Genomic DNA, 24,369 nt, shown 5'->3' with positions numbered 1-24,369 from the left:
ACAGTAAGAGGGATACAGATCATGGGCAAGCCATAAGAAGAGTCAGAGTGCTGGCTAATCTACTGTTAAAACACAGATGGGCCCTGTCAGCTGCTCCAGCCCCTGGATTCCTTCCCAGCACCGCCCCCTAGCAATTTGGGCAGGTCGTTAGGGGATGGCACAGCAACATGATGACAGGAGTACATCTGAGGTACAAAAAAGGGACATCCAGGATGAGCCTGCGCCCATAAAACTAGACTTCCCAGGACAGCTACCTCAAAACATGGACAGGTGGCATCCCTACTCCTCACTATAGTGGCCATAAAAGATGTCAGGGCACTTTTCACAAGAGTAGCATGGTAAACCCCAGGGTCCAGGCCAAGTTCCAGTTTGGATACAGACAACCTGACTCTTTCAATCCCCCCTTCCTCCCCCACCCCGTGTCATTTCAAATGGCTGCATCATTCTTCTTCATTTCCTGTTCTAAACAGTTGTGTTTCTGTTAAATGGCTGCCACATTCCACCCCAGAAGTGGCTACATTTCATCGGCGGGGGAAGAGATTCCTGCACAGGGAGTTTGAAAAGCACTTTAGGATCCCTGAGTATGAGAGGCCCTATAGAAATACAAAGGGTCATCATTGCCGTTAGTTTATGCATGAAAAGTAAAGCAGATGTCTCTCACTCGAGAGCTACATGCACAAAATGAGTGTGTGATTGCAGTATTTGCATATCGGTTCCATTTTCATGCATTTTATCGAGCTGGCAGTCCATAGCATTTATAGCTGTATACAGACACCTGAGAGGACTCAGTGCTAGGTGCACTGCAAAACCAGCTCCTGGCCTTCCAAGACGAGGTGGGGCTGACTTTGCAAGGTACACACCAAACACATGCCCATGTATCTGAGGGCTGGATGAAGCCCGTAGTCTTATTTTAGACGCATTCCGCAGAATCTCGCAGTAAAGCAGGCACAGAGCAAAGTTATTTAACCCTGGCCTTGCCACAATCTGCACTCCTCCCACTTTGAGGTGAACAACAGCAATCTAATCAAAGGAAGGGGTGAGAGGATACCTGCGTCTATGGTGGAGAACATGCCCCATTCTGGGATCCCTGCCAGAGAAACCTTTTATCCTAAAGATACCTGAAAGAGCAATGTTTGGCCTGTGGAATGCACCAAATAGGGTGTATTTTCAAAACAGCTTCTCTTGCGTGGATACTTTGTTCCCCACCCCACCACCACTCTTGTAAACAATTTATGTCAAAACACAGCTAAACAGTAACCTGGGGAGTGGCAGAGACCGTTGTTTAATTGTGTGTTTGTACAGCACCTCACACAATGGGGTCCTGGTCCATGACTAGGGCTCCTAGGGGCTATGGTAATACGTAAAATCATCCATGGGAATGTAGGATTGGCCATGAAAGATCAACCTTCCAGTTCGTTCACTGTAACATCCCGCCTCCAGAAAAACCTGATGCATCAGAAGAATGTAAACCTTTGCCCCCATAATGCACATGGACACTAACCGACATGCACTTTGCATACAGCAACTCCTGCCAAGTGCTGAGGCCCTCCAACGGACCAAAATATCTTAGAGGCACTGGGCCTGATTGCCCACAACTCAGCCTAAGCCACTGGGAGTGGAAGGTGCCCAACATCTAACAGAATCAGGCTCAGAGCACACACCTGTATTTGGATTTTTTCTTTTGTCTATCTGCAGGCCAAACACAGTGTGCATGCATTTGTGATTGGGGAGTGTGTCTTCACAAACAGCAGATACACAACAGCTGGGCATGTCTGCGGGCCTGTTTATGTTTCCAGTGGAAAACCAAACGCCAATTCTATAATTAAATAAAAAGGTCCAGGCTATATAACACATATCAATTTGTTGTAGATTTACAATCTGTGGCATGCACTTGAAAATGACACACTCACTGATCGGCTTTTCAGAAGTTAGAGAGATGCGGTCAGCATTTCCCCTCTCTCAATTTTTTTTTTTAACTCTCTTCTTGACAATAGCCCCTTGGAAGCTTGAGAATAAAATCTATTTTCCATTAATTTCATTCTCTTCTTTTTTTCCCGCCCCACCCCTCCCCCATTAACTCTTAAGCACACTTGTTTATAGGGTTTGCTCATGAGAGCTGAGATGCTGGCATCAATTGATCAGCGTGTTTATATTTTAAGAAAATACACCGAGAGATGGTCTAGTTAAAATGTACCAGGACAAAGAGACTGGGTGGTTTAAAGAATTAATATTGGGACATGGGGACTGCAGGCTGGATTCTAATCTCGCTCACACAACTGCAAAAAGCTTGTAGCCAATTCTCGCAATTTTATCTTAAAGTCTTGGGATATTTGGTATTTTATTTAAAGTCCCAGCTCTTGGAGCCATGTGACTACATGAGAATCTCAGCTTTCATGCTTAAAAAAAAAAGGGGAGGTTTCTAGCCCTTGTGGTTGCAGAGAAAAGCTTGAAAATGTGATCCAATTGCATCCTAAACCAGAAAGCAAGTAAAAAGAAAGTCACTATTTTTTTTTAAATGTCATGATTTTGGGGGGGGCTTGACTCATGCTTTATGAATGCTTGTGGTGGGCCATACTGAAATCAGGAGTAACACTGCTGAAATCAGTCAGATCAGAATCTGTTGGACACCACTTCAAATCCTGTTCAGGTCAATAACAAGGGAAGGAAAGTTATTGCCATCCAATGACTGTATGGTGGGTCTCAGTCCATTTCTTAGTGCGCAAGTGTCCACATGATAAAACTACTCGTTATTGTTATTATGTATGAATCACCAGTGATGTGCTAGGCACTTTAAGACATAGGGAGATGGGATCCCTGCTCCAAAGAGCTTACAGTCAGGGACCTGACCTACACAGAAAACTTGCACCACTTTATCTCTACTGGTATAGTTAAGGCACTAAAACTCCCTTGTGTGTATAATTGTGGCTTAAACTGGAATAGCTTATTCCTATACGAGAAGAGGAAAAAGCTATACTGGTATAAAACACTCTTGTACCAAAATAACAGTGTCCATTCTAGGGGATGTACTGGTATAACTATATCAATTTTTTTTTAAATCACATCCCCTAACTCAAATAGTTATGTAGGGCACAAGCACTGGGTGTAGACCAGGTCGAAGTAAATTTAGCCATAACCACCACAATAGGCTGTAACTGGGTTCTCTGCCAACAGTCTCATCAGAGGGGCCAAGGAATGAATGGGCCACACAGTCTGAACTCCCGGCTCATCCCAAGCAGAGCAGGGTCGAAGCATTCTGGCCAGGCCGGGGGTGGGAAGGCTGCATTGCACTGCCTATGGTGTACTTACTGGATGGTTAAATAAAGAACTTTGACCACCAGAGCAGTCACCTTTCACCAGCATTAAACACACACATACACCGGGGGAAAAATGAATTATGTGGACTTAGAAATAAAGGGAAGAAAACAAAGTAAGAGTTAGGTCAACACTTGGGTCAGCCAGCTGGGATGAGGGACCCTTTGCATTTTATGTAATGTTATGAAGCACTGTAACATGCAGTGATATTTCTGAAGGGCCTTCTCTGCCATAATGGTCCCGTTAGTTTATTTCCTGGAACACGACGTGTTTCTGTAAGCACAATGGGGCCCTGAGCTCTGTTGAAGGCTAGAGGCACCACGGTCATTGTACTGTCAGTGTGTTATTATAAATTATTATAATACATTGCTGGGAAATACAGGCTTAGGGTTGTAAACAATGCTGCATGTTGCTGGCTGTGAAATGCAGCACTGACTGGAGCTATGCATAGTGTAGGCAGAGCCTCAGCACCTGTTGTCTATACAGCTTTGCCAGTGTACACCAAACCTGACCAGGAACATCACTAGTGCAAGTCTCTCCTTTGCAGAGATGTCCAGTCCTATTATACCACATGCAAAGCCACCCAGGGCTTCGTCGTTCTTGCTACTTAGCCCAGCATGGGCCACTCAGAACTTCGCCCTAACAGCCGCAACAGAATTCACATTCACTTATTCCAAAATCACTGACCTCAAGCCACATGCACTAGAAAAGGCTCCTTAACTGTTAGCAGTACAGGGTCTCTGAAACGTAGCTGAGCAGCAGTAATTCTATCCCACAGAAGGCAGTGGAACACTTTAGCCAGTACTTTACACTATCCAAATGCAAGGTGACAAACGGCCATTGAGGACAGGAAACATTTACACTAGAAAGGAATTCAACCCCCAATAATTTTGATCCAGATGTCAAACATTCCAAAACATGAGGAAGTTTGGATCCAATGTTCTGGTCTGGTCTGTTATCCAGAGATAGGCCATCTGCGAAATCTGGCTCTAAATCCAGATTACAAACAGATCCAAACTGTCTGGACTTTTGGGTGTAAGGTTTTGGTACTAGCTGGTATTTCACTTGTGATCTATCGAACCCAGGTGTCCAGAAATGAAAAATGGCTCTCCCAATTAGCCTTTAAAAATAAGGAGTGACAGTGATGTTGGTCAAAGGACTGCTGCTAACAATGTGGTCTGAGAGCATCTCAAAGAAAAAAAGTCACAAGAATTCCTTTGAATGGAGAGTTTTGAACAACCTCAGCATAGAGGTTGCTACCAACTCCCTCTACAATTACACCATCTGAAATAAAAAGAATCCCACACACTATAACATGGTAAACAATCATTTAAAAAACTAATTGAATTGAGATAGCTATTTTAATCCCCCCAAATCAGGATTAGCTGATCAGGATCAGGTGAAAAATATAAGGTCTGATTCACTGCTTGATTACTCCAGGTTCATGCTGATGTAATTCCCCTGAACTCAATGGAATGGAGCTATACTGGTGTAAATCTAACCCCATCTTTCATGTATTCTCTTCTGCACTATGCACACAACCACGGGAAGAATCAAACCTAAAATCTGTGATTGTTATTAGCCTTGCAATAGCACTGAGAGGCCCTGATGGAGATCAAAGCCCTGTGGTGTTAAGTACATACGCATAGTAAGAGGCGCTTCCAAGAGCTTACAATCTAAACAACAAGACAGATGGAGGGGAAGAGAGGAAACACAGGTATGAAGAGGGCAGGTGGCTTGCCCAAAGTCCCGAAGTAAGTCAGAAGCAGAGCCAGAGAGATGGAGTCTACGTTTCCCAAGTTGCAGTCTGGAGCCCTCTCCACTGAAGGACACTTCAAATGTTTTTCTAGAATTTAAATAATTTCTAAAAGTTGCAATTAAAAAAATGCTAAACTTTTCAAGTCTTAATCAGAGGTATTGTTTAACCCCCCCGCCGGATAATACTCCCCATTCAGAGCAGTGCATAGCTCCCCAAATTGTAGACTCCACCGGATGCACACAATAAAATTATTTAGTAAACAAGGCCTGACAGCCCACTGAAATCAACAGGAGTCTTTCTCCATTGACTTCAATGTGCTCTGGATCAGGCCGCAAGTCCACGGCTATTCCACAAGCGCAAGAGCTAGCCTGTTATTTTTATGCCACATGCTGACAATCAAGCACTATCTGACTTGATTCTTCGCAGACAGATGGAAAGCTACAAAACACCTCCTCTTCACTGGGGCTCTGAGCCTACGTCATGTCCTTGGGATTTTGTGGTGGCAAGGATCCAGGGCCAAGTTCTGATCTCCTTTAGACAGCTGTAAATCCAGAGTAATGCCACTGAAATCCACTGACTTTGATGGAGTCACTCCAGATTGTGCCAGAGACCAGAATCTGGCCCTGAGTTTACCATTTATCACTCCTTTACTGGAAATCATCTTGTTTCTATAATAGAAACACCATCAGTCAGCACCTCTATAAAAACCTGGGCAGATGCTTTTATCACACAGCTTACTCTTACTGCAGCCACCTGTTGACTTAAACAGAGTTCGCCAGCTGATTCTTAGTGCAGCAGGGCCTGGGTTTTAAATCAGACACCGATGATTTCTCCCTGCACACACACACACCAGACACACAACAGGGGATTCCCGTTTTGCTTGGCTGATACCGTCAGGGAACTCCCTTTCTCTTGATTGCTATTCATGCACCACTCTACACGCCTGGGAGATCAAAATGATCCTCATGTCAAACTTCATCCCTCAGAGGCAGCCTGGTCCAGTGGATAGGGTACTTGCCTGGGACCAGATATCGCAAGAACTGCCACTGGCCCGCTGTTTGACCTCAGGCAAATTGTTCCACCCCTTTGTGCCTCTGTTCCCCTCCCACCCTTTGTCTGGTCTGCTCAGACTGTAAGTGCTTCAGCGCAAGATCTGTCTCCTGCTGTGTATTTGCACCGCACTGGTCACAATTGGCCCTGATCTTGGCGCCTCCAGATACTGCTGTAATACAAATAATGATCCATCCTCCTCCTCAACAAAATGCGCTAAACCCACACCAACTCGTTATATTAGCAATACTTGTATTGGTAGAGCATATTTCACCAAAGGAACTGCAAGCACTTTGCATTCAGTAAACCCCATGCATTCAGTGCTCTGCTGTATGTACCTTGTATTATCCCCATCACACAGATGGGGAAACTGAGGCATGGAACAATTAAATGACTTGTCCAAGGTTGTGAGTGAGACCTGCTCTAACCACTACATAAAACTCTCTTCTATGGGAAAGGAAATTGTTTGACCTGTAATAAGAAGAATCCATGCCAATTAAATCTGTTTGTTTCATGAAACCTAATGGCCACATTAAATGCAAAGAGTGTGTTTATTGTAAATATAAATCAGAGAGAGCTTATTAAGAGTTTATTAAGAATTACATGCATCACAATTGATTGATACAAGGAGATTAAGGTGTTCTAGTGACATCAGGAACTACCAGGGATTTGCTTTCATGGTTTATGGAACTGCAAGGTGCTCTTTGGGGCAAGGATAGCCTTTTTGTTCAGTGTTTGCACAGCGTGTAGCACCACGGGCTCCTGGTCCATGCCTGGCACCCGTAAGCACCGCAGTAATACAAACCATAATGATAGCCATATTTGGACATTATTCATTGTGGTTGTTCAGAATATTTTACATAACATAAGGACCTGCTACATCTCCTAGAGGCAACAGCAGCATGAACTATATCTGCTAACTGCCGGTGGAAAGCAGCACAGGTAAAGTGCCCAGACACCATGAAATGAGTGTGGTACAAATGCCTAGTTAGATAGGGTATATGCGGACCAGGAAAACTGCTTTGTTTAGCCACTCATCAGATTATCAAGGTGAAGAATGAGGCAAAGCTCCAAAAGATGCAGTGGAGGATGGGTTGCTATCCATCATCCATTTACCTCATCCCCCAATTGCTGCATTTCTCCTTAGCTGCCAAAACATGTACAAGTCAAGATTTTCAAAAGCCTTGGATGTGCCTTGATTTTGGAGCATCATACTTGAGAAGGGCCCCAATTCCAGAAAGTGATGATCACCACACTCTGAAAAACAATGGTGGGCATGGATGATGGGCACCCAAAATCAGTAGTCACTTTTGAAAATCTTGGCCAGAGAGTGTTCTGCGTAACCATTGGCTTGTAAACTCTAAGTGACCCCATACAACTTCCGTGCCTCTCTGCGGGAAAGCTTTGACTGAAATGTTTTAGTAAATTGCATGCCAGAGAGAGCAGTCTATTGGCTCACAGGAGAGATTCATAGATTTTTAAGTCAAAAGGAATCATTATGATCTTCTCGATCAACCTCCTACATAACACACGCCACAGGTTTGGCATGGACAGAGAAGGGCACGACCCTCCACACCAACCTGCTGCAGAGCCGTCTTAGAAGGACCGATCCTAAACAGGAGGAGATAGGTGATCTCCATGTACACTAAGTCCTTGGCTTCTCCGCTGAGAACCTCCCCAGGTACTAGTTGCAGCTGTGCATTATACAACATGCCTACTAGCAGCTTCCCCTCATCCCAAAGGGTAGTCGGTCCAGCCCACAGCCCCTTTCACCAGAAACTCCTCTCTAAAAACCAAACATGATGACCATAAGTTTCAATAGCAATTACCTGTGACCACAAATGTTTTTCATTTTAATTTGCTGCTTAAATTGTAGACCAGCTCTGGGACATAACTTGGTAAAAATGCCACAGTGGGGTTCCCTAGGAGTTGTCCCTCTGGGATTTCAAAATCCCGTCTGCTCGATTCACAAGAGACTTGTTCTAACTCTCAGCCCAGCAAACTTATGCCTAGGATCTGAAAGCCAGACACTTCCCTACAGCGGATAAGCTCAAGGTGTTGCTCTTTTAACTCAGCAGGTGACGCCCTGTGCCTTTATGGAGCAGAAGGTCGTGAGTTCTACTCCCCTCACTGCTTGCGTGGGCTTGGTAGTGGGCATGGATCATTAGCGCGCACCCAGCAAAGCACCGTCTGTGTGGCCTTAAAGATACTTGCTGGTTCTTATGGTCCACAGAAGACATGATGATCAGAGGAGGCCTGGTTCCCCCACTGCCTTGCACCTGATGTCGTTGTTGACACCTAAGCAATGTGGACGTACAACACAACTGGTCTAATGCTGTAGCATTTTACACCCAGGCGGCAGAGGAGTTATTGACTTTGCAAGGTGCAAAGCAGGGGGAACTGGGCCTCGCATCACAGCAGCCCAGCCCAAATCCTTTCTTGCTCCCCAGGAAGTGCCCTACAGATTCCTCACACACTTTAAACCACTGCCTCCTAGATCCCACATCCCGATCCCAGCCAACCACTCTCGGCTGACTGGACACAGCGTCTTTCAGAGCCCGTTCTTTAACCAGGTGCTGCTGAGTGATGTAAGACACGCCTTCCCCCTACTCTGGAGCTGAGCACCTCCTGGCCTTGCCATCCCAGAAAGAGGGGGAACAGGAGCTGAACCAGTTGGCCCTGGCAGTGAGCAGAGCAAAGTGCCCCCAACTCAATGCCTGTCCCTCTATTATCCATTTCACGGGGTCTGTGTTTATCGGATGGCTCTAGTTTATTTCCTCTTTTAATTACATGAAAAAAATAATCCTGTCCCTCTCAGAAGCGTGTATAGGAAACGGTCTGGTGGAATCACTCGTGGCCAGGGACTCAAAGCCCCTGGATGGCTCTGGGCGATTGTTAATGGGACACAGAGCTTTTCACCTCTGGGGCACAGAGGTGCCCCACTCTGGCAGCGTACAGAGGCTGCGCAGGCACTGCAACTGGCCAGAGAGGAATTCCCCTGGTACAGGCACAGCATAAGACTTCCTTAAATGGCCCTACATTGTCCACCTTTAAGCCCCATCACTGGGAACATGCCAGGGTCAGGTCTGAAGGCCAGAGGGGTTGGATTAGTAATAGGATGGGACAGGCCTGTAGTGCCTAACCGAACAGGGCTCCTAAGCAGTGCTGCAGGCTGCAGCCAACTTAGGATGAGGTGCTGCACCTTGGAGCAGCTGCGGGAGACTCTAATTTACTATGAGGGCCATTTCAGTCCCCAGAGCAGCCTGCAATCTAGAGAGCGGAAAGATGTCAGAAAGCCACCTCGGCCCCTCCTTTTCCTTGACCTGCCTCTTCCAAGCTACACCCCCTGGAGGCACCGCAAAGAACCAGACCCTAGGTCAGTAGCGCAGATCTGTGGTGGCAGAGGCCCTGAATGTGTACTTCAACACACCAAAGCCACTCACTGACTTCAACAGAAGTTTCCCATGAGTGGTGGCTGCAGGATCGTGCCAAAGTCGTTACCATCTGGGGCTAAGTTTGCTCAGGGTCTCCAAAAGTAGGACGATCACCCCAAGGTGGGGCAGCAGGGAGGTGGTGTGGGAAGAGTTGCAGTGGCAGATAGTGGTCACAGCCTCCCTTTCAATAGGGGACCCAGAGAAACAGTGCTGCCCCAAGAGTGGGAAGCACTGATTCAGCACAACCCTATTCCAGCCTCTGCTAACAAGGTTCCTATGAAGCCCCAAAAATGAAACTGAAGGTTCAGGCAGATGCAGTTTGCACTTCCCAAGCAGAATTTCAACACGGATATTTTCACTGGTCGTTCACGTAAAGCATGCTGGGGGCTAGTCCAACTGCTAGTGGACAGGGATCCTCATCGCCAGAGCCACGACTGCCTTCTTATATAGAAAGATGCAGTTTTCTACCCTGCAGGCCTAAAGTTAGGGCCCTAATTACATAGACAGGCACCTAAATAACTGTGGCCTGACTTTCAGAGCTGCTCAAAGAGACAGTTATTAAGGTGCCCATGTAGGGTTTAGGAGCTTAACTGTAGGCCTCAAGGTTAGAAAAACTGTTGGACAAAAATGCGTAACTTTCTAGTATTCATAGAAAAAAAAACAAAAAAAAAAAAACAAAGAGAGGCAATAAATCCCCAATGAGCAACAGTCATGGTACAAAGTTAAATATCTTCTTTTCAACATGTTTCTCCAACAGCATTTACACCATGTGATGACACAGTCACTTGCTTAGTTCCACGCTCGGCAGCTCATTTTCTACCTATCTACTTTAGGATTTTATAGCGCTGTCCATCACCCAAATATTTGAGCATTTTCCACATAAAACAGAAAGGTAACAACAAAGCCCGCAGTGGTTCTCTATCTTTTGCACACCGGGTTCCCTCTTCATCTAGCTAGGATCCCCAAACTGAGAACTCCTGCCCTAGCAGACTTTGTGGAGTCTCTGCCTTCTATTTAAAGCCTCCCATCTATTTAAAGTTACATCCACACATTCAAATCCTCCTGAAACTGGTAAACATCTAATTATCTTAGCATACTTTGAAAGAGAGCCTATTTATATGCAGATGGACTGGATGATCCAAGAGCCCTTGCCCATTTCCAACTTCTATGGAAACAGCACTGATTTTTATTTATATTTCTTTCATCTGTAAAGGTCCTTTTTATTTTATTTTATTTTATTTTTTTAAATCACTAAGCTGAGACTTCTTGTGCTAAATTTCAACTGGGGTGGGGGGGAAATGTAATACCAAGCTGCAAACCCACGCAGACAGGGGAGTCCTAATGTATCTTTTCAAACATACTTCTTTCCCCGAGGTGGAACAGGCAGAACCACTGCCCCGGATTACAGGCCACAGTCTAGCTGTATCGGGGGTTTCTATTCTAAGGGATATGCTGACACAACCTTCTCTATAGCAATGCCGCTAGAATAAAATGCAGCAAGGTCTGTCACCAGCACACTGCCAGATACTGGAGGCTTCAGGCCTCAGAGTCCTTTTAAAATCCCCATCACCTCCACAGGTGGGGAGTGAGGATAAGCATCCTGGTGTCATGCATGACAACGGCATGCTTCGCCTTATTACCATCCCAGCCACTGGGAATCCACCCCACCCCCAAAAACTCCTTTTCTTTGCTTCCAACAGGGCTGCCATTACTGTTGGCAAGCACCACCCAATGCACATTACCCAAACCAATTAACGCCTTGGGGGATCCTCTTTTCCCCTTAGCCCTCCTGGCATTTAAAATGAATCTCCAGTGCATACATGCAAGTTATTTTTAACTCCTCATGATCACTCCCCTGCAAACCTGGCCTTTAGAAACTGCCGTCATGCTAGCCTTCTCTGGGTCTCTTGCAATATTCACAGTGCTGCTGGCAAGAAGCCTTTTACCTCCTTGTTTGCATGAAACCAAAAGACTGATTAGCCTAATGCAAGATTAGAAAGATTCCCAGCAGCATCACTGGCCTTCTCCAAGAGGGGATCCCCAGTACCTCCATTCACCCAGGCAGGATTTATTTATTTTTAAACATGCCAATTGTTCATTACATCTTAAGGGGATTTGTCCACCCAGAGATCTGGGGTTTGCAATGCAAAATTGAATGCTTGCCTCCTGACATGCAAAAAAAAAAAAAAAAAATCAGAATAATACAAGGGGAAAGAGCACTCTCTATTTATAGACAGCCACATTTTATGTGCAAGAACCACCTTTTGGCCACCTGCAGAGCGCGCAGGCTCATTTGAACTCACTGCAGCTCCTTAATTTATTACACTGCACACAAGCCCCCATTGTATATAAACAAATACACAGTGGGGGGGGGGGGGGAAATCTACCTCCCTTGCAAAAACTAAGAGAGAAATAAAAGCATTTGAAAAGGAAGCTTGGGTTTGACAGATTGTAGAAATATACAAAATCGTGCATATTTCGCCCCCCCCCCCTCCCCAGTATATTTGTGGGAGTTGGGGGGAAGAGGGAGCGAGAGATTGAAATGATCTCTATATATTTTTGCAAAGGTAAAACCTACCTCTAGGGTTCGGATCTCTTTTTGCGTCAGGTCGTTGGAAGTGGCACATTTAGTGCGGAGCCCCTCCAGGTTGGAGATGCTGATATCGATCATGTTCTGGACCAGCTCGCACTGCTGCAAGGCTTTCTGCAAACTCAGATGCTGCTGCTCTTCGCTTTTCGTCATGTTTTCCTCATCCATAGCTCGCTTTGCAGCCCCCTCCTCCTCCTCCTCCACCTCCTCCCAGATCAAAGGGATGGTGGTGTCCAACTCCCCCAACCACCCCCACCCCCTCCTGCTCACCCCCACCCCTCCAGTCCTCAACAATGCAACATGAAGGGAGCCAGCATCTTTACACGGGAGACAACAACCCCCTCCCCCAAATCAAATGAATAAATAGGAAGAGTGGATCTGATTGTGTGTCAAGCAGCCTCCATCCGAGTGTCCTCTCCCCTCTGAGTGCCTCCTCCGGAGGGGTGGGGGAGAGCGTGAGCGAGAGAGGCTGGAGCCGGAGCACCCCAGGTAGTGGTGCTGATGCTGTGTGTGCACTCAGGAGCCGGTGGCAGCCGCAGCGATCGGGCAGCAGCTCTGTTTACACACCAGCTCCATGCAGAATTTTTGGTGGCAGTTTCTTTCTGCTCACTGAGGGTGAGATCCGGGTTTGCCCCTGGCAGTGAAGGGCTTGCATTTGTCCACCTTGTGCCGGAGGCTGTGCAGGTGGTGATGGTGGGAGGCTGGCGTGCATTAAAGGCTCCTCCAAGATGCTGCCTGCATTGCCTCCTGCTCGGATGCTGCTGCCTGGCTCCCGTGCTGGCTGCTGCATCCCCTTCTGCCTGGCTCCCACACCGACATCTTGCCTGTCAATCAACGCGGCGCGCGCCTGTCCCCGGGAGAGGCGCGAGCCCGTTCTGTGCGCGAGCCGGGCTCGCTGGGCAGGGAGTGCTGCAGAGGTTCCTGGAGGGAGAGCGTGGGAGGTCGGGGGGAGGGGTGTCTGCAGAGGCACAGTCAGCTGGGGCACCCCAGGGTAAGTGGGAGGGAGGGCGCTGGAGTGCAGCACAGCAGGGACACCCAGGGTGGCGGACTCTGGAGAGGGGTGCAGCAAGGGCACCCCAGGGTGAGTGCAGGGGGTTCAGCACAGGGTCCCATAGGCAGGCGTGGGGGGAATTCTGGAGGGACGCGCTTAAGGGGCACCCCACGGTGTGTGGGTGGGGGTTCTGGAGAGGGGTGCAGCAGGGGCACCCCAAAGTGGGTGCAGGAGGGGGTTCTGGAGAGGGGTGCAGCAGGGGCACCCCAAAGTGGGTGCAGGAGGGGGTTCTGGAGAGGGGTGCAGCAGGGGCACCCCAAGGTGGGTGCAGGAGAGGGGTGCAGCAGGGGCACCCCAAGATGGGTGCAGGAGAGGGGTGCAGCAGGGGCACCCCATGGTGGGTGCGGGGGCTCTGGAGAGGGGCAGAGCGGATGCACCCCAGGATGGGAGTGGTGGGTTCTGAAGAGGGGTGCCCGTAGGTGACCTGAAGAAGAGCTCCGTGTAACTCCACAGCTTGTCTCTCTCAGCACCAGAAGTTGGTCCAATAAGAGATTTCCCTCACCTCCTTGTCTCATACCTAAGGACAGGCCCAGCTAGTAGAATGAACAGCAGCAACTCCACCGGGAACATCTCAGTACCACATGAAATGCAGGACTCTCCTGCACATGAGGGCCTCTTCTACCGCTGCACTTAGCTGCTGACAGAACATGAAGCTGAAGAATTCAAAGCGCTGGTCCATTGGCTCAAAAGTCGAAGGATGAGCGACACAGTGAGGTCGCAGTCAGATGGCACGTGACCAAAATTCATAGCTGAATTTGGTCCACTGGTTAGATCATGAACTTCCCCAGCCTGGGTACTAATGGGGAGCACAACGTGAATGCTGATCCATTGCCCTGACTGTGCGGCCAATCTCTTCAGATGGGGTTTCTCGAACAACTCGTGATGACGATGCTATCAAATGGCTGGGCGCATGGCATATATGCTGAGAGAGAGAGGGGGCATCTTATGAGCCCAGTTGCCCTGTTTTGTAGGTCTCATGAACTCAGTTTATTAAAAGAAGATACTACTGTATTCCACAGTAACGGCTTCAAAAGCAGCATCACCGTTGCAAGCTGTAGTATTATATCTCGGTTTAGCTTGTAAACTTGCAGGAATGTCTTCAAACCATAACAACAATTAAAATGGGATGGTGCCTATCTATTCCCATCCCATCTATTCCAACTATTTTTGTTGGGTTTGTTTGTTTTTGTTTTTTGCTTCAGGTATGTGTTTTTCTCATCTATACCCCCTGTTTAGGGATTATCATCAGCACAATTGAGGGAACAATGCCAACTAATTTTAGGTTCACAATTTAAATATTTTAGAAGCACATTTTCTAAATAATAAAAATAATCAGCATAATGGGTGAACAATAGGGTTTCTTTATTATTATAGGGTATCATTAGTAACATACTTAGGAATTAAAAGATACATATGCAGGATCAAGTCCTGTATTCATTAGCAAATCAAACTCCCATTGGCCTGTATAGACATTGCAGAATTTGGGCCATAAATTTCTGATTTAATAGTGTCCCTTTCAACACAGTGGAAATAGGTTTATAGGAATTGTCAATAGAAAGACGGGCAATCACCACCTCTTTCCTTACTAGCCAAACTTACAGCAAATGATCTGTGGAACTGGATGGACAACAGCAGTAGTTTCAAAAGCTCTTCACTCTTATGTCCCCTCCCACCTTCATTTCACCTCAAGGGGACGTGAATATGGTTAAGATATGGGCTAAATCCTGTTTGTTTTACTAACTTACATGGCCAGGTCAAAGTCAGTGGGACAACCTGTGTGATGAAGGCAAACACGATACAGTCCTACAGCAGGAGTGCAAGAGAATGGGGGAAACTGTAGGGCCAGCTTTTGCTCTCATTGTTGTCTGTGAGGATCAGGATTTGGCCCATAATCAAGCAACTACTTCCAAATGGCAAAAGAATTCCAAGCATCATAGTCATGCTTGCTGAAAACCATCTCCCCCTCACACACACACACACACACACACACACACACACACAATCAGTTACTCCCTCTCTACTTGGATTTCACGGGAGCTACTGTATTAGAAATGCTACTCTTGGTTGCCACAATAGGATTTTAAATACCAACATAAGCTTTTGGAGTCTACGGCGGTTGCACGCACATAACTGCAGGAAATATTGGACATAATGCTACGGCTTGGATCTAGAATATGTAGTCTCGTTTTTATTAAGCAGAGATATAATTTACAAGCACTACTTGGCACTTCCTACCTAGCACTTGTCACCTGCGGATCTTAGCGCACTGTGCAAAGGAAAGTCAGTGTCATTATCCCCATTTTATAATCAGGGAACTGAGCACAGAGCAACTAAGCAACTTGCCCAAGTTCACACATCAGGCCCATGGCAGAACCTAAAGCTTGGCTTTGCCCACCCCAACCACAGATATCTATGATTAAATGCAATTACTGTCCTCAGTTCTGTACAATTCAGGCAGGAAAAACTCCCTCCATCTATGGAAGATTTGCCTGAGTAAGGAGTGCAGGATTAGATCTACTTTAAATTCTGGATGGAGCAGCTAAACTTTGGCTATCAGCTAATACATAGAATTGGGTATTATTCTGCTGTCTTATCAGGTAGGCAATATTCATTGGTCCATGGCTGCAGAAACAGATGGTAGCCACAAGGCACTGGGGTAAGTTGTTGCCTTGTACTGTATTAATTAACACTTGCAGCTTTATGATTGTTCTGGGCAATGATTGATGGATGGAGCCATACCTCAGATCCATGTTGTTGGTAGTTTTACAGCATAGACCTCTGCGCTCTTGGAATTTGAGGAGATTGTCAGGATCGGTGATCAGACAATGAAGAAAATAGCATAAGGGAGAAGATCTGAAGTACAGGTAAGGAAAGAAAAGGAGACAGTTTCTACACTAATTTACAGACGTGCAACTACACGGACATCATTGAGTTACTGGCCTAGTGGATGGGGGGAAGCAATCTGTGGTTCGCTGTCCAGCTGGGAAGGCATATGTAGTGGAGTCCCACAGGGGTCAGTGCTGGGTCTGACACCATTCAATATTTTCATTAATGACTTGGATAATGGAATGGAAAATATGCTTACTGGATAATGGAATGGAGTATATGCTTATAAAATTTGCTACACTGGGAAGGATTGCAAGCACTTTGGAGGACAGGCTTAGAATGTGGAACAATCTTGACAAATTGGAACCTGGGTCTGAAATCAATTAGATGTATTTCAGTAAAGGTAAGTGCAAAGTACTCCACTTGGGAAGGAAAAAATCAAATGTACAGCTACAAAATGGGGAATAACTGGCTAGCTGATAGTACTACTGAAAAGGATCTGGGGGTTATAGCAGATCACAAATTGAATATGAGTCAATGATGTGATGCAATTGCAAAGAAGGCTAATATCATTCTGGGATGCATTAACAGAAGTGTTGTATGTACAACACAGGAGGAAATTGTACTGCTGTATTCGGCACTGCTGAGGCCTCCGTTGGAATAATGTGTTCATTCTGGGTGCCACACTTTAGGAAAGATTTAGACAAACTGGAAGGAGTTCAGAGGACAGCAACAAAAATGATAAAAGATTTAGAAAACCTGATCTATGCGGAAAGGTCAAAAAACAACTGGGCATGTTTAGTCTGGAGATAAAAAGATTGGAGGGGGACCTGATAACAGTCTTCAACTATGTTAAGGTCTTTTGTAGAGAAGATTATGATCAATTGTTCTCCATAGCCATTGGAGGTGGAACGTGAAGTAATAGCCTTAATCTGCAGCAGGACAGATTTAGGTTAGACATTAGGAAAAACTTTTTAACTATAAGGGTAGTTAAGCTCTGAAATAGGCTTCCATTGGAGGTTTTTAAGAACAGGCTGGACAAACACTTGCCATTGATGGTTTAGGTCAGTGGTTCTCAACCTTTTCAGAGTACTGTACCCCTTTCAGGAATCTGAAGCTTGAGCCCCACTGCCCCCAGATGACACATATAACTCAGCTTTGTGGGGCCCCCTGTGGCACGGGCCCCAAGCAATTGCCCTGCTTGCCACCCCCTAATGCCAGCCCTGCACTTGCGACCCCCGTAAACCATGACCCTCAGGTTGAAAAACACTGATCTAGGTGAGTTGATGAACCCCCTGGAAGACCTGTGTACCCCCAGGGATACACATACCCCTGGTTGAGAACCACTGGTCTAGGTTTACTTGGTCCTGTTTCAGCACAGAGGGCTAGATAGGATGATTTCTCAAGGTCCCTTCTAGCCCTACATTTCTATGATTCTGTGTGTGAGTGACAACTGAGTATGGTCCATGGACAAAACGGATGGAAAACTGGGAAGTAAGGGAAAAGATGTGCATATGGGGCTCAGCCCAATGCTGCTGGGAATGTTATGATCACAGTAGCATAGATGGCCCTTGATGTAGCAGAAATGTGAACAAGGAGCAATCTGCAAAGCCCAATTACATTTCTAAGACAGTGACTCAACTTTTCCAGACTATTGTACCCCTTTCAGGAGCCTGATTTGTCTTGTGTACCCCAAGCTTCACCTCACTTAAAAACTACTTGCTTACAAAATCAGACATAAAAATACAAAAACGTGCCACAGCACACTGTAACTGAGATATTGCTTGCTCTCTCATTTTTACCATACAATTATAAAATAAATCCACAGGAATATAAATATTGTTCCTACATTTCAGTGTATAGTACATAGAGCAGTATAAGCTGTCTGTATGAAATTTTAGTTTGAACTGACTTTGCTATTGCTTTTTATGTAGCCTAAATCTGTAGATGAGTTTATGTACCCTGAGAACCGAACTACTGCTCTAAGAGACTTTTATAGTACAAGAAACTGAGACAAGTGGAACACATTGGTAAGCATGACAGAAAGATAACTTTGTGCTCCCTACAAATTAGGGAGGCCAGAATGGAAGAAGTGCTCAATATTTCATACTGTAGGTAGTAATTGGCAGTAGGAGCAATGCATGTCCATCGAAGACCAACTTTCCCTCCAAACAATGTAGGGACAATGAACTGCTGCTGTAGGTTTGCCAGTTACTTCACTTAACCACAAATTCCCAAAGACAATGCTAATGCACATGGGAGATGACATTGTATTGGTCATTGTGAACATGCCCTTCTGGGGGCAGCGTCTGGGGTTCCCCTCTGAGTCCTTCTTAGAGGGGGACCAGTCCTCCTGGCTCTCCCCTGCCGGGAAACAGCCTAGTCTTTCGCCCCGGCCCTGGGCGGGGCAGGTAAGGAAACAAGCAGTCTAGTGCCCGGCCCGTAGGCGGGGCTGGCAAACAAGCAGTCTAGTCTCTGGGACGGTAAGGAGGGTAAGGTTCTCCCGGGGTGGCTCAGGAAGGGGGGAGGGGGACGCAGGCCCACCCGTCTCCACTGCGTCCCAGTCCAGGGCCCTAGCAGTGGCAGAGGCACCTGCCACTGTGTTGGCGGGGCTCCTGCCGCAACACGCCAACCGGGTTGCCCCAGAGACTCAACCACTGTTTAGCGCTGTCCCTGGGTTTCTTCCTCCCCGGACTCCCAGGTACCTGATTCCTCCGGGTCGCCGGGGTGTGGTAGTCCCATCAGGCCCTCCTCGTCCACCCGCGGCAGCTCCAGCAACTCCATGGGTTCCTCCTCAGAGGGCAGGTCCTCCAGCCCCCAGGCCGCAGGTAGGGCTGGGAGGTTCTCCAGGTCCCAGGCTCTGTACTGCTCGGGTCTATCCTCCTCCTGTTCCCTGGCAGCGGGTAGCTCAGGTGGGCCCTCCTCTGGCTCCCAGGCAACAGGTGACTCAGGTGGGCTCCCCTCCAACTCCCAGGCAGCAGACAGGTCGGGTAGGCTCTCTGCCAGTCCCCAGTCTGGGATTAACACTGGTCGCTCCCCCTCAGCATGGGCCTCGGGCCTGGTTCTAGCTTGGCGCCTCCAGGAAGAGGCATCCTTCTTCCTCAGCCGCCCCCGCCTGACTGAGCTCGCAGGCCGGGGTTTTAAAGGCCTGGCCCCGCCTCCCTGCTTCCGGCCAGGTGATCTCCTTCTGGGCTCTAGCAGCCAGGGTGGGTTTGGTTCTCACTGTGGGTCCCTCTCAGAGGGGAACCACCCCTCCCGGCTACAGTCATGTAACTAGCACATTGTTTTTTATTAAAAAGTAGGAAGATGATTTAAGTCCTATTTAAGCCTTTTTTTGCCTCATAACTGCAGAACACACAGCACTGATCATCAAACCCTATATTTATTATATCCAGGCAAAAAATAAAAAACAAAAACTTTGTCATGACAAAGTGCACAGACACATATCTGTGGTTTGAGCACATACTACCTTTCAAGGATCTTAGAGGCAAGGGAGGAAAAAAGTTAAAGACCTAAGAAATTGAGAGTTGAAGTTAAACTCACGAGAAAGCCAAATTATCTGAAAATATGGCAATTGCATTTAAGGCAGCCCAATTTCCTTAGCTGCCCTTGTATCAATACCCTGAGAAAAATAGAAACTCAGACTTACCTCAGTTGTCCAAATCAAAGAGTTTCATCATTACCCACCCAAACTAGAATGCTTTACTCTTAGTCATACAGTGAGCATATCAACTCTGGCCTTCTTTACTGTCATACAAAATCCACAGGGAAAATAAAAATTAAACTACTTTACAAATGCCTGATGAATTTAATCAACTTCACTATAATAGTCTTTCACTTTCCATTTTCAAGCTAGGAACTGGTCAAAAAGTTTTAACAGTTTTTAACTATGGTGACCATTTTTTTAAAATGTGTTTTAATTGACAAAAAGCTTGTCTGAGTAAATTCAATTCTGGTGGGAAAAGAATTTATTTTTCCCATAGACAAGCCTCCCTAGCTATTGGTTTACATTTTGGGAACTCCGCCCACCCACTTCCCAGGTTACAAATAGTACAACGTATCAAAAGGCAGGTGTGTGTGGGGGGGTGTTTGAATGGTATTAATTAGGGTGGGGTTTTGTTTAAATGCATAGAGCCCCATATGTTGACCCAATTACTCTGAAGGGTACCGAAGGAAACATGGTAGTGTGTCCAGTAACTCTGATCAAGGGCACATGCGCCAAAGAGCAGGTTTACATACATTGGAGTTGTAATGGTTAGCTGTGTAAATATGAGCAACTTTTAAAAAGCAGTTCCATCCCTTCTAGAGTGCAATTCATGAGGCCATGAGTGACACCCTGACATGAGCTTTCTGTGTAATTCCATTCGTTTATAAATTGAGCTCTGTTGTCCAGGAGCTTCCCAATAATTCATACAGAGAACTTACATAATGCATTTTTTATACACGCGCACACACACAAATCTTTAACTCAAATGTTACTTCCACCTTAACATATGGATAGGAAATCCACCAATGGTAGAGACAGACATCTAAATGCCTTCAAGATCAAATGCCTCAGGAAAATACTAGGTGTTAAACTGAATGAATTTATATCAAATGTTGAGTTTTGTCAGGGAGTCCAACTACACTTTACCACTATAATTATCCAGAAAAGAAGATGGAAATATTTGGGCCACATGTTAAGAATAGAGCCAGAGCATCTGCCGTGACAGGTGTGCCATTGGTGTGCCAAACAAAAGAATCCCTCCTTTGAACAATACTTTGAGAGGAAAAATTTATGAGACCCAGGTTGGCTGAGCCTTACTAGGGCACCATTTGACAGCACCGGGAAGGATTCAGATTCAGAATAAGTGCTAAAGTGGCACCCAAAAAGCACAATCCACCTTTTGGAGCAAGACTCCAAAATGGATCTAAGCAATTTGGGTTAAACTAAGCCCTGCTGTCAAATGTGGCAACTCCACTGAAATCAGGGGAACTGAACTCACCCCAAAGCTGAATTTAGTTCTTTGGCCTCTTCCAGTAGAATGCAGAAGGTTAACCATGGAATTTTAAGCAAGCTAGTTAATAGCAAGATTGACCGTGCAAATCTGAGATGGAAATAGCCCCTTTGGGCCATTTTAGGCAAGATTTCCCTGGCTAGTTCTTGTCTTCCATGTAAAGAGCATATCTGGATGGGCAGGAAAAATAATGAAGAGTCTGGTCTTCACATCTGTAATGAAGTGTAATAAAATCCTATATCCTTTAAAGGCAATGTGATGATTTTTGCACTTGTGATAATTACACTCTTTTTGGGGAAGAGAGCAATTTATATTTTAATTGGAAAAAAATGGACGCACTGTATAAATCTGCTTCTCTTAATTGGGGGTGAGGGACTATTGCTATGTACATGGACAGAACAAATATGCAGTTGTATTGCTCTACAAAGTTTTGTGCTGAGGGCTGGTAAGAGAAACCCTATTTTCACAACCTCAGCAGAATAGATTGCAGCTGGCTCAGTTGGCATTCTGACTTATCTACATGGGCAGAAAAACAGTGACATCTCTGGGAGTTCCATGTATGTAAGGAGAGGGTGGTTCAGAGAGCATGATTTTGTACTTTGAGAGCTTCCAATATATTTTCCTCCTTCCAGCGTCTGTTTGTGGTTCCACTGCCACACCCAAGATAAAAATGCCTGAGGGTTCTAAGACAGTCCTCCTGAAACAGCCATTTCTTCCATTTCAATCCTCTATTATCCAGAGACATTTCATGAGTCAAGACCTTAGCAGAAGCAGAAGCAGCTCCAGAGGGGAAGCTGAGTTTGCAGAAATTTTCAGAAATGATTACTGGGGGCAATGATTTAATAACACAAAGGCTGGACTCCTTCCAGGAATCCATCACTGTTATTGATAGAAAGATTTAAAGAGCATGGAGCCGACTATTAAGAAATAGATGATAAGGCGTCAAATCAGGAAGTAAAAAAAAACCCACAAAAACAAAGAGATGCCAACCTATTATTTCTAAAACGATTAAAGACCTTACCTTTCTGACAGCTGAATAGGATCAGATGATGATTAGCCTGTACAGTTTGCAAAGCACTGTGATCCAAGACACCACATCATGCAAAGACAGTAGCTTGTCGGAAGTTAAGGCTGATTTTTAATCCCCTTGGAACTGGAAAAACAAACAAACATGCTTTCTATAATATTTAGGATTAAGTCTTATTGGCAGTTAGGATGTATTCTGAATTTTTTTTAATAAAGTCCTTTTTTTAAAAGTTCAAAGTCTTAAAATAGATTATTTTCCCTTAAGTGAACATTTCTGTGTCCCTTTGTCAGCTCAGTGAAATGGGATTACATCATGATATTGAAGAATCGGACAACACTGTGTAACCTGGGTCCCATCAATTTTTCCTCTCAAAGTATTGTTCAATGGAGTGATTCTTTTGTTTGGCACACTTGCCATGGAAGATGCTCTGCTTCGTTCTTAACATGTGGCCCAAATATTTCCATCTTCTTTTCTGGATTATTTTAGAGATAAAGACTAGATTTTTCAACTGAAGTAAATTTAGCACAGATCCACTGACTCCAATGGAGCAAACCAGTTTAAACCAGAAAAGAATCTGGTCCAATAGTTTCACTGTGTTATCAGGGCTCAGGTACAGTACTACCGTAATATGTGCTTTATCAATGCCAGTAGAGAGGGAAATTTTTGACACTGACTTGTGCAACAGGCAATTTCTGAGGGCATGGATAGCAAGATGTTTAAGATATTGCAAATGATTGAAAACTTGACACTATTTCTGCGGAGTAAAGAAAAACGCAGTGGAAAATATATTCCCCCTCCCCCTGCCCAATGACTTTTATCGCTAATAAATTATTTCAGTAATCAAAGCAAAAATAACAGAGTGAGGTATTCCTTGTATTATCACTGAGATTTTTGCCCAAAGGTCCTAGACCGTATTCTCAACCTTTTCTACATCAGAATCGCCCAAGCATTCCCATCCCACATAGCAAGGTGAGAAGGGCAGAATGGTCAGAACACCCTCTTCTTCCCCGCCTCTCTGCCACCATCTGTTAGCAACCCCCTGAGGGTCATTGGCCCCAGGTAGAAAATCAGTGTATTTGGAAATCTAGATGCTGAATTTCCCCACTAAATATTTTGGCCAACTCTATTCCCTCTTTTATAATCTAGTGGCCCTGACATCCTGTTAATCTAAAATATAAAAATAACCCCAACACCTGGTATCTTCATTTACACACACACAAAATGTAACAATAATAAAATCCACTTCTGGAAATTTAAAAACCAAGAAACTTAAATAAAATTATTTTAAAAATTCAGGCCCCAATCCTACTAAGATTTATGCACAGGCTTAATTTTGCACACTGCTGGTAGTCCTATTGATGTCAATGGGCTTTATGTGCTTAAAGCTAAGCATGTGCTGAACCAGCATCTTGCAGGATCAAGCCCACAGGGAATGATCCAATACCCATTGCATTCAATGGGAGCCTTTCCATTGACTGCAGGAGTGGGTGGGTGAGGTTCTGTGGCCTGCGTTGTGTAGGAGTTCAGACTAGATGATCATAATGGTCCCTTCTGACCTTAAAGTCTATGTGTCTATGAGACTGCAGTGGGATTTGGATCAGACTCATGGGTGCTGATCCAGCACCCACTGAGTGCAATCAACATTGTATCAGGCCCATTGTGCATAAAATTAAGCATGTACTTAAGTGTGCAAGATTGGGGACTAAGACAAATAAGAAAAGTGTTTATATTTATTATATGGACAGTCTAGAATATTCATTATTAATTTCCTTCTTTGAAGGTGCCTGGGTTTTGAAAATGTGCTAGGTAAGAATACGGTCATCAACATTGTTTTTTTTTAAACACAAGTTGTTTTGAACAAATAGCAAATGTATATTATTTCAATTTAATTCACTATGTTGATTTTATTATACAGCAGCAAGTTTAGAATAGTTGCATGTACAAATGCTAATTTTAATGCTTTTATTTTAATTCTAACAGAAACAATGTTCCTTTCACACCAAATCATAGAAGCTGGAAAGGAAAGAGCTTCCCACTGGCTTACCTAGTCTATCTCCATACATATTTTGATGAATAAATAATTAGTGTCTAGTTAAATCACAACTAGCACATTATCAGTTTTTACAATAGCATAAAAAGTAGTATCTAAATAAAAAGACATTTAAGTCAAATCATCTCATTGCTTGAACGAGGTGAGACAAAATTCAGGCTTGGTGTAAATCCACTCATTTCAATGGAGTTACCCCAGCAACAAAATTAGCCCTTTTTAAAGCCCTTGTACCAAGCAGTGTGAATTAATTATTCCTCAGGAAAAGAAAATATT

General features: G+C 45.2%; 1 protein-coding gene across 1 annotated transcript in view; it reads right to left on the bottom strand.

The window, feature by feature from the left end:
- The window catches only part of KSR2 (kinase suppressor of ras 2), a 242,708-nt gene extending 230,395 nt beyond the window's left edge, over nt 1-12,313 (bottom strand). Inside the window, exon 1 of the mRNA XM_067550125.1 lies at nt 12,134-12,313. Coding sequence (XP_067406226.1) covers nt 12,134-12,313 — 180 coding nt within the window. The remainder of the gene's footprint in view (nt 1-12,133) is intronic.
- Between the last annotated feature and the right edge of the window lie 12,056 nt (nt 12,314-24,369).

This window comes from Emydura macquarii, unplaced genomic scaffold (genome assembly GCF_026122565.2).
Source record: "Emydura macquarii macquarii isolate MOO-44397 ecotype Brisbane River unplaced genomic scaffold, CSIRO-AGI_Emac_v2 contig_1254, whole genome shotgun sequence".
NCBI classification, from domain to species: Eukaryota; Metazoa; Chordata; order Testudines; family Chelidae; genus Emydura; species Emydura macquarii.
The sequence above is the reverse complement of the archived record's forward strand: the minus strand, read 5'-3'. Positions and strand labels throughout refer to the sequence as shown.